Here is a 10,103-nt window from a genome sequence, read left to right as displayed (position 1 = left end):
GCGCGGCCGGGAGGGGCCGGGGGTGCCGTGCATCCCGGGTGGCCGCGAGGCGTGTCCCCGCCGTGCCCCGGAGGAGGTGTGTTCTGGGCCCGGGGCGGCCGGTGGCGGGGCCCTGGCTGCACACCCACGTTCGTAGGGCCAGAAAGGGGAGGCGGCTTCCGCGGGGAGAACTAGGGGCCTGTTTGACACCTGGGGGGCCGTAGTGGGGAGCGATCTGCGCATTCTGGGGGTGCAGGGGGCTTTGTGCCCGCCGCCGGGCGGGGAGGTGTGCGCCGTAGGCCACCATAGAGAAAGTTGCTCTTCCGCGGGAGATAGGCCCGGGCTGGGCGGCTTGGGGGGCAGAGGGGAAAGTGTGTGCTGGAGGGCGGCGGATGAGGAGGGGCGGGAGCAGCCGACAGGGGACAGATGGAGGGGAGCGCCTTGCCCGCGCGGAGCGAGGCTCGGCCCTCCACAAACAGGGGGGCAGGCTTGTGGGGGGCCGGGCCGCCTCCTGCAGGAGGAGAGCAGGAAGCAGGTGGTGGAGTCTGGGAGGAAAAGGGGGTGTGTATTGGCGGGGGTGGGGGACTCCACTGGAGGGCAGAGGAGGGGGTGGGAGGGAAGACGGGGCCGCAGAGGGGGTGCCGCGGAGGGACGGGGTGCAGACGGCGCCCTGGAGAGGCGGAGTGGGGGGCGGGAGGGTTCCGGGCACACACACCTGAGGAGGAAGCAGACAAAGGCCTGGAACGAGAGGGAAGCTGCCCATGCATGGAAAATAGAGCAGAGGAGGGAGGGGACTCCTCGGGGACCGGAGCAGTCACATTAATTGAAAAATTAAAAATTAACTAACATTTGTAGATGCCTTCATAGTTTTGCTCACTTGAGTCTCTCTACAACCCCACAAGGTAGGCGGTGTTTTTAACTTGCATTGTAGAAAGGAAACTGAGGCCTGAGAGGGAGCAGGGGCAGAGCCTGGTCCTGGCCAGCAGCGGTCCCTCCACCTGTTGGGCCCACCACCCGGAGGGCCGGGGCCTTGCAGGTGTCTTTGGCTCCGCAAGTGGACATCATGGCCCAGGTGGCACCGGCACGCCGGGCGGCCCCAGCGGCGAGCTAAGCCCCGGCAGGGCCCTCTGAGCGCTCCTCTGCCGCAGTTCCAGGGCCTGCAGCTGGAGCGAGAGGCCTGCCTGGCCTCCAACTACGCCCTGGCCAAGGAGAACCTGGCACTGCGGCCCCGCCTGGAGATGGGCCGGGCCGCCCTGGCCATCAAGTACCAGGAGCTCCGAGAGGTGGCCGAGAACTGCGCAGACAAGCTACAGCGACTGGGTGAGGGACACTGGGGACACCCTCCGGGCTGGGGTGCAGTTGGCCTTGACAAGTGCCAGGCTCTTAGCGGGGGTTGGGGCAAACCTGGCTGTGGGCAGACTCGAGGGGTGTCACTCTTGGCCTCCTGGAAAATGGTGTAGGAAGGGGCTGGGGTGAGCAGGGCCAGGTGGAGAGGTCTGAGGGGCCCTTGGGCAGTGGAGGAAGGGGCCGATACTCAGGCGTCCACCTGGGCTGCTCTAGAAGTGAGAGGCCCTGCTTTGTCTTCTGCAACTCTTGGAGGCGAAGAATACACAAACTCGTCCCACGGGCCTCGTACAGATGGGGAAACTGAGGCCCCAGAGAAGGGAAGTGTAGGATCCCACACAGTCAGAACCCTTAGGCTGTCCCGCCTGTCACTTTGTCTCTCTGTGGCCCTCAGAGGAGACCATGCATCGCTGGAGTCCCCACTGTGCGCTGGGCTGGCTGCAGGCTGAGTTGGAAGAGGCTGAGCAGGAGGCTGAGGTGAGGGGAGAGGTGGCTGGGCCAGGGCACTGGGAGGGAGACCCCTCCTGTCCCTCTAGGGCTCACTGCGAGGCAGGCTGGGAGCTCCTTCCTCCGGGAGCCCACCGAGAGCCTGGCTTGGCTGGCCACACTTCAGTCAGCCCTGGACAGCCGGGCATAGGGTCCCCAACAGCAACCCCCCTGTGACTGTCTCAGGGTGGTGGAGGCCGGGCCTGCAGAGGCTCCGAGGCCCACTTCTGCCGGGTTGGGAGTGCAGCTTCCCCGGAGTTGAAGGGGTTAGGGAAGAGGGCACCCAAGTTGTGCTTGGGGTCTTGATGAGACTGGTCTGCTCCCACCTCGGGTCCCGCCTGCTCTCTGACCCAGCGGGGCTGGTGCCGGTGCCCTCACTCCGGAAGTAAGGACAGTGGTCCAGCCGGGCAGCGCAGGCCAGGCCGGAACTTGGGCCACGGGTGGTCCTGTGGGTAGGATCTCAGGTGGGAGGGAGGTGTCTGGCCGCCTCCTGCCACTCTTGCTCCCCTTCCTCCAGGAGCACATGGAGCAGCTGCTGCTGGGCGAGCAGAGCCTGGAGGCCTTCCTGCCCGCCTTCCAGCGTGGCCGTGCCCTGGCCCACCTGAGGCGGACCCAGGCCGAGAAACTGCAGGAGCTGCTGCGGCGCAGGGAGCGCTCTGCCCAGCCGGCCCCCACCACTGCCACCGATGCCCCCAAACCCTTCCCAGCTGCAGCCGTCCTGCCCACTGGGGCTGCCCGGGGGCCACCCGCTGCACCCCGGAGCCTACCCCCCTTGGACTCCCGCCCAGTGCCCCCGCTGAAGGGCTCCCCCGGGTGCCCCCTCGGCCCAGCACCTCTGCTAAGCCCCCGGCCCTCTCAGCCAGAGCCCCCCCACCGGTAGGATCCAGGGTGCGGCCCCCCAGTGGGGGGCCCAGACAAACTTGATTGGGGGTTCCTCCTCCTCCCCCACTGCCTGGGTGGGGGGAGGGGCAGGCCCCTCCCCCTGGCCTCAGGCAGGCCCTGGCCCTGGAGGCTGAGCTGGGGAGGAGGTCATCTGGAGGAGACCCCGAGAGGGCTGGGGTGGGTGGGCAGGGTGTTGGGCCCTGGCACTGAGGAACCTCTGCCTTTGTTGTCTCCCCGGCTGGGGCTTCCAGGGCGGTGGGCCAGCCCCATGCAAGAACTTTACTCACCCTGGGGCCCAGGAAGGTACCCGCTTCTCTGGAGGCTCCGCCCAGGGGGCCTGTTGCACCCTGCTGCTCCATGGGGCTCGAACAACGCCAAGGCCAGCGGGCGTGTTTTCCATCACGTCCTGAGCCTACCTTTCCCCCAGCTCTGGAGCCACCGCCTAGGAGCCAGCGGCCAGGCCCCAGCTGTGGGGCCAGGACGCCGTGGCCCTGGGCCCGCTCCGGGACCCTCTCCTGCTCCAGTCCCTGGGCCAGGGTAGGCCGGGGGCGTCTGACCTGCACAGGCAAGAGTGGGCCATCCCCAGGAAAGACCATTCTGTATTTTTCTGTCCCTGTCTCCTTAGAATGGAACCTTTTTGAGGGCAGGTCCTTGTCTTTGTATGTTCTGTCCCCAGCCCCGCCTCCTAGGGGCCGTCAATAAATGTGATGATGAAGATGCTGCTGCCCGCCTCCTCTCTGCCCCCTCCGCCAGCCTCCACCTCAGCTCCCGAGCTTCCTACTCTTGAGAGGCCCTTCCTTCCTTAGCGCAGTGGAAGCCCGGCTGTCCTGCAGGTCCGGTACCGCTGCTGCTGCCTCTTACAAGAAGCCTGCTCTGATTACCGCCCATGAAAGCTTTTCCTAAACCTTACCTCCCGGCACTTCGGGCATGTCTCCATGGCTTCGCCTGTCCGCACCTTCTTTCCCAGGGTCGCAGGACCAGGATGCTGCCTGTTTCCTTTCTGGTCTGCCACAGGACTGCCCCTGCCAGAGGGGTCTGTAGGGCCGGAGGATCTGTCCTCGGCTTGCTAGGTGGCCAGCTTGGCTGATGAATATGGAGCAAGAAGGGCGAGCAGGACGTGAGGTTTGGCAGAGAGGCACGGAACCGCCTGCAAAGGGAGATTTGCAAGAGTACTGGGGAAGCCTTCCAGCCTAGTATGCTCTTGGTGTGTGAACAGAGCCTGCGGGATCGCTCGACAGGATCAGGATCGCTAGAGGCTTAGGCAGAGAGATTGGTGTGTGAGATTTGCAGTGCTTGTCCTAGGACTCCGAGGACTCGTCCTAGGCTGGCACAGTTAAAGCACCAAGAACCCGCTTCACTGGAGAACCCACCTTGGCCTTGGTTCTCCCGCCCTCCTCATTGCTTACACTTGAACAGCTGGAAGCTGAGAAACATTAGGTGAGTCCTAGACACAGGTGACTCACCAGGGGACACAGGGTGACTCCTGAGATGACAGGCCTCCCCTTCCTGGCCAAGCTTCCAGATGTTTAGTTTGTAACCACGAGAAAGGCAGCTAAAGCTGGGCAAGTCTGAGCCCTTCTCCACCCCCGTGATGTGGGCAGTGGCATCCAGAGGGGAAGGCTAAAGTCCGGGACAGGTGAGAAGCAGAGGAAGGCAAGACCCAGCCAAGAGAGACCGACCTGGATGGGGTCCCTCCCAGGGCCTCCCACACCTCACCTTCCACGAAGGCTCGGGCCCTGAGTTCAGCTCAGCTGGACAAAGACCTGAAGCCAGTGGGGACGGCATGGGCCTACTTCTGGGGAGTATGGGGAAGGCTTGGAGTTGTCTCAAGAAACTTCCCAAAACCCCTTGCTTGAAGGTTCGTGGAATGTTCTGGAAGGTTTCAGACAGCCTGGGCCCTTCCTCCTGCCTGAAACCTGCTTCTAGGTTCTGAGGCCTCAGGAAACAGTCCTGGCAGTGATCCTCTGTCACAGAGGATGAAATTGAGTGTACACATGCAAGGCCCATGCAAAAGGCCCTAGGACAGGTGCCTCGTGCTTTTATAAACCTGAAACAAATCGCCCCCCCCAAATAACAAAGCTCCCACCTCTTTTGGATTAAAAACAGTTTTTGTCCCTCAAGAAAGTTTTACATACACCTCTTTGTTTGGGAATTACTAGCTTCTCCGTGTTTCCCTGAACTTCTCCCCTTGTTTTCCAAATATGAAACAACACTAAACGTGCTTTGTTTTACCCATCAAAGCTCCCTGGGCTGAGCAGGCGTGAGCCAGTGTGGTCCTCGCAAAGCCTGGCTGAGAGCTCGTCCTGGACCTCCATGGCAAGAGAACCGAATGGTTTCCAAGAGAACAAGTTGGTTGGATTTGGTGCAGGGTTATCTCAATTTATACAAGGATTTTTTACACAAAAGCCTGGCTGGAGGAATTGGTATTATGGCACCAAAGGACCTCTCTGGTTTGTCCAAGACCTTGCCCTTGCTGTAGGCCTCTCAAAAGGTGTTTCTTGCCCCACAGTGAAAATAAAATTTATACACAGGGGCTGGGGACGTGGCTCAGTGGTAGAGCACTTTCTAAGTGGTTGCAAGGGCCTGAGCTGTCCCAGCACTGCCCCGGCTGGCTCCCACAGGGATTTACACTCACCCCTCCTGCGAGAAGTGTGCTTAGATCTACACATTCTCTGTACCTTAAGGATTTGCTAACTCCAACGCCCGTAGGGGCCAGGAAGTGACACAGAGGTGCTAAGCAGTCAGTTTCCACAAAGAAACGCCATTTTTTTGGCAAACCACAGTCCTCACTCTTGGTTTTCACCCATGATAGACATGGGGTAGAGAAGTATTTTTCTACTCAGGAAGATGGCACAAGTGTGTGTGCGGTGAGGCCCTTCACACGTCACTGTTCCCAGTCACTGCTGGAAGTGCGCAACTGGGGAGCAGTGGCTCCTCTTTAGGGAGGATGCCGTTCCGCTTTTCCCAGTTCCCTGAGCGGGGTGGCGGCAGATCTTCCCATGTTTTGAGAAGTCAGCAATCTATTTTTCTGCAGTTTCTCGTGTTCTCAATGTTGGTTATAAAGTTATTTTAGGGCACTGTCCAGGTCAAAGGCACTGTTTGCAGTTTGGCCGCGGGCCATGAACTATGTATGCATGGATCTGTCTGCTCTTGGTCCCCCTCAAACAGGCCTTTGAGTGTCTACTGCAGTCCCCTCCCGGGGGGTGTGACCGCTGAAGGGACAGAGGCAGGAGGGGAAGGGGGAGTGACAGGAACCCAGGTTGGGGCACAGTGGAGAGATGGGGAGACACCTAGTGACGCTGTGACCTCCGGATAGGGGTGAGAGATAAAGTGTGTGTGGGACGAGGGCAGAGTTCCCGCTGTGCGCGGTCACACGGTTCAGACTCCAAGCTTGTCGTGGTTTGAAGCCACTCACAGAGGGCGGCTCGGCTGTGTGCACTCAGTCCCGCTGGCCAGCAAGCTCGGGCTGAGGGCTGAGCTGGCCTGGGCGGTAGGGCAGCGAGGCAGCGAGGCAGGTCTTTCCCACGATCTTGCTCACAGGCAGGTGGCAGTGTGTGACTTCATCACAGGCCCGAGGAACTGACAGCAGAGCCTGTTTTTCTGAGCCCTGAATTCAAGTGTCCCTTCTCAGCCTGTTTTGCTGGATCGGGGGGGGCCCAGGAAGCCCCAAAGCTCAAGACACAGGCCTCTCCCATCTCCCAAAAGGGAGTGCTGGTGGCCACTCACTCAGTGCCTCTGAGGACCTCTTAAATCACTCAAGACCCGGTGGACAACTCCTTGGCCGGAGGAAGGCTATTCTCAATCATCCTGGCTCACGCTGGGACCACGACAGAGGCCAAAGGCGCACCTGGTGAGTGACTGCCAGAAACCCAGAAGAAGGCAAGCAGGAAGACATCCTGCTCCTCAACACTGGGGTCTGCAGAGGGTCGTTTCTACCCAGCATCAAAAAGACCCGTGAGAGGACGAAGCAGTTTGCCTGAGGAGGCATAACGTCCTGCTAAGTCCAAAGCCAGTACAATGGCTGGTATGTGCACCTCTGATTCCTGTCTGGTGGCCTGAGTCTCCCCCATGGGACCTTTGCATGCTGTTCTCACAGTCTTGGTACCTGTACCCCTTCCTCACTTCCCGAGCAGCCTGGGGTACACAGTGTTCTCTTCGGACCTCGTCTCCCATTCCAGGTCCAAATGTCCATGGAGTTTTGCTTTGCAACCAAAGAAGAACAAGGACTCAAATAAATAAATAAATAAATAAACAAACAGAACAAGGATTCAGATTGGGAGTCTGAGGCTTCCCACTCCTGGGACTTGGGGAACAGCCTTAGAAGGCAGGGCTAATGTGCTCGGCCTAGCTCAGTGTCTTCTGGCCAGAGCAGCTAACAAGTAGAGAAAGGAAAGACCCAGGACAACCTGGGAGGTTGGTGGGAGGGAGAAATGTTTCCATGGGAACCAGCCGGGGTCTTTCAGAAAGCCTCCCACATCTCTCCCTGCCAGAGGGTAGGAAGCACTAGGGATCTCAGCAGGGGGAGGCAGGTGCTCAAGGATACATACTCTCAGTGCAGGAGGCCTAGTTCTGGGCCGTGGGAGACGCTTGGCCTTGGATGACAGTTAATACATTTTGTAGACCTCCCTGCTTAGAGTTGCACAAAATGTTCTGCAAGTTTCAATTAGCTTCCACTGTCTCCCCTTCCCCCCAGTCTGAAATCTGTAACTTTCTTGTGCCTACAGGTTCTAGGGAAACATGAAACATTGTTGACTCTGATCTCAACTGAGAAAAACAAACCTGGGAGGTCTCTGCACAGGGGCCCAGGCAATAACCAAACCCTTTTGAAAAAAACAATAGACCCTTGTGACAAGGCCTCCCTTACGCCTCATTTTTTCAGTTGAGAAATCACTAACTTCTGCACATTTTGTTAAGCCCTACCTCCCCTAGTTTGTATTTCAAAAATAATAGGCTTTCTTGTTTTTTAAATATGAAACATAGTAACATTAAATGTTCTTTCAAAAAGTACCTATCTCCCCTCACCCCAAAGCAAGGCTCACTGAGCCAAGCAAGCCTGAACCTTAGTATTACTGCATAGCCTGGGGCTAGGAGTTTACCCCACCTCCAAGGTGACAATTGAACGGCTGCCAAGAGACCAAGCTCCACCGGCTGGGAGCTTATCTCTTTTTTTTTACTTCTTCAGCACCAGAGATTGAAACCAAGGCCTCACGCATGCTAGGCAAGCACTCTATCACAAGGCTACATCTCAAGCCCTTCTATTTTTTTACATTTTGAGAGAGGATCTCACTAACTTGCTCAGGTTGGCCCTGAATTTGGGACCCTCCTGCTTCAGCCTTGTAGCAAGGGTTACAAATGCACCACCAGGGCCAGCTGGGTCTATCCCAATTTATACAGGAATCTTATGGAAAATATCTACAGTAGGAATTGGTATTAATGTACCGACCTGGTCCCACATCCCTGCCATACCTCCAGCAAGGGTTTTGTTCTCCTACAGCTCTACATTGTACAAACACCAGCACCAGTAGTCTCACAAGGGAGGCACTCCCCACCAGTGGGGAGTCAGAGGTCAGGGACTGTGTAACCACTGCAGCTCTGACCAAGCAACATGGACCAGCTACTCAGCAGGAATGAGGAAAACCAGACAACTTTCAGCTAACTCTGCATAAGAAACCCAGTGTCCACCTTGACCAGCAAGCCTCCTGTCCCATCCTTGGGGTGTAGTCCTGGCTGCTCTGAACCCCCAAAGTTCCCCACAGCTTGCAGCAGCCCTGTTTCAAGGACTCGGCAGAAGCAGGGCCACTTTCCAGGACTAAAGTTCCTGGAAGTCTATTTCAGAGGGGACTGGCTGCATAGTTAACAATGGCTAGAAAAAGTATTGTAGGTGACTGGTGCTCTGTCCCAGGACGAACCTGGCCCTATTAGCATTATGCTATGGATTAGGCCCACGGATAAGCCGTGACCGACAAGAAAGCAAATGATTCCTCCTCTGCGGTCGTGGCACAGGATTACCTCTCCGAGGTCAGCCACTGCACAAACATGGACACAGGAGCGGTCCTTACATTTGGGCCCCGGACCGAGGCCGGCGGTGTGGGGCAGACCCTGGGGGGCCCGCAAGCTTCCCGCAGCCCACATTCCTACCCTGCTCAACCCTACAGCGACTTGGGGAAACGCACAGAGAGACAAGTTTCAGACAACCCCAGAATTTTTCTTTTGGCAGCTAACACTGGCCTTATTGGACGTTTCAAGGTTACAGAAGGAACCCCAGAATCAGTGGGGTGGGGGGCAGGAGCCACGAATCTTGCTCAGGGCTTTACAAGGAAGCCGGAGCAAGCGATGGGGAAGTTGGCAACACCAGCAAGGCAACCTCAAAAAGCAGGGACTTCGGAAGACCCTTCCGTCCTGGGCTTCCGGGACCTCATCCTGAGGCCTCCGTGCTGGGCATCACCGGCCTCCTTCTATGGACCACGGGGGGGCGGTGTGCAAGTCATCGGGGCGGCAGAGGGCAGGAGGGCACTGTCCCTTCGCAGCCCAGCAGGGGCAGGCCAGTGCGACAGCAGAGGACGTAATCTTGGGGCCGGCTGGAGAGGCTCCCCTGCCCTCCTCTCTCCGACTAAATACGAAGGCCGACGGCGATGAAGATGAGGAAGAGCAGCAAGACGCCGGCGGTGTCGCGGGTCTCGTCCCAGCGGAAGCCCTTCCTGGCCCGGTCCTCCTGCAACTTGCGCAGGGCCTCCCGCTGGGCCCGCAGGCGCTGCTCGCGCTGCAGCTGCATCCCGTAGTGCGCCTGGTAGAAGGCGTCGAAATCGAACAAGGTGCGGCCGGGGCCCGGGGCGGCCCGCTCGGCGCCGCGGACCCGAGAGGAGACCGGCGGGGAGCGCGGCGGGTCGCGGGCGCCTGCCGGCGTCGTGGGTCGGAAGCCGGGGCCCCGCAGGTCCTCGTCGCTAAGAAGTCCGCGGTCGTATTTGCGACGGAGGGTGGCACTGCCCAGCACCAGGTACGCCTGGGAGACGCGCGTGAAGCGCTCGGCAGCCTCGGCGCTCCCGGAGTTGCGGTCCGGGTGGTAAAGGAAGCACTGCCGGTAGTAAGCCGCCTTTATTTGCGCCTGGGTGGCTGTGGAGGGGACGCCGAGCAGGTCATAGAGCGCCGTGCGCGAGTACGAGCCGTCGCCCCGGGAATAAGTCCTCGCGGTTAAAGCCTGACCCGCTGCCAAATTTGAATTTTGGGGCCATCTCACGGGTTGCCACAACCTCCATAGAACAAGCCGCAGACACCTCAGACGGCCCGCGGCTGCCATCTTGACACGAGGTGGGCGGTGCGAGACAAGCTGCCCAATGGGAGTGGCGGGTGGTGCGCCGGCCCGCCGCCACGAAGGCCAATCAGGGAAAAGGAGGGCGGGGAGTGGGCGTGGCAGG

At 59.2% G+C, this 10,103-nt stretch overlaps 2 protein-coding genes across 2 annotated transcripts; one reads left to right on the top strand and one right to left on the bottom strand.

Moving 5' to 3' along the window:
* Window positions 1–33: 33 nt before the first annotated feature.
* Window positions 34–3,408, top strand: Vps37d (vacuolar protein sorting 37 homolog D (S. cerevisiae)). Its single transcript, XM_005396773.2, has 4 exons — window positions 34–540; window positions 1,128–1,299; window positions 1,718–1,800; window positions 2,327–3,408. Exons 1-4 carry the CDS (start codon window positions 406–408, stop codon window positions 2,687–2,689), a joined length of 753 nt encoding a protein of 250 aa, XP_005396830.1. The 5' UTR covers window positions 34–405; the 3' UTR covers window positions 2,690–3,408.
* A 5,467-nt stretch (window positions 3,409–8,875) lies between these two features.
* On the bottom strand, window positions 8,876–10,088 carry Dnajc30 (DnaJ (Hsp40) homolog, subfamily C, member 30). Its single transcript, XM_005396770.1, has one exon. It carries the CDS (start codon window positions 9,983–9,985, stop codon window positions 9,302–9,304), a length of 684 nt encoding a protein of 227 aa, XP_005396827.1. The 5' UTR covers window positions 9,986–10,088; the 3' UTR covers window positions 8,876–9,301.
* Window positions 10,089–10,103: the final 15 nt, after the last annotated feature.

This window comes from Chinchilla lanigera, unplaced genomic scaffold (genome assembly GCF_000276665.1).
Source record: "Chinchilla lanigera isolate Chin_1 unplaced genomic scaffold, ChiLan1.0 scaffold00055, whole genome shotgun sequence".
Classification (NCBI taxonomy): domain Eukaryota; kingdom Metazoa; phylum Chordata; class Mammalia; order Rodentia; family Chinchillidae; genus Chinchilla; species Chinchilla lanigera.
The sequence above is the reverse complement of the archived record's forward strand: the minus strand, read 5'-3'. Positions and strand labels throughout refer to the sequence as shown.

Excerpts from the sequence above, each read along its gene's own strand:
- Vps37d (XM_005396773.2), top strand. The coding sequence starts at position 406 with ATGGAGGGGAGCGCCTTGCCCGCGCGGAGCGAGGCTCGGCCCTCCACA. Across the intron at positions 541-1,127 it reads GAGTCTGGGAGGAAAAGGGG|TTCCAGGGCCTGCAGCTGGA; the intron begins GTGTGTATTGGC and ends CCTCTGCCGCAG. Across the intron at positions 1,300-1,717 it reads AGACAAGCTACAGCGACTGG|AGGAGACCATGCATCGCTGG; the intron begins GTGAGGGACACT and ends TGTGGCCCTCAG.
- Dnajc30 (XM_005396770.1), bottom strand. The coding sequence starts at position 9,985 with ATGGCAGCCGCGGGCCGTCTGAGGTGTCTGCGGCTTGTTCTATGGAGG.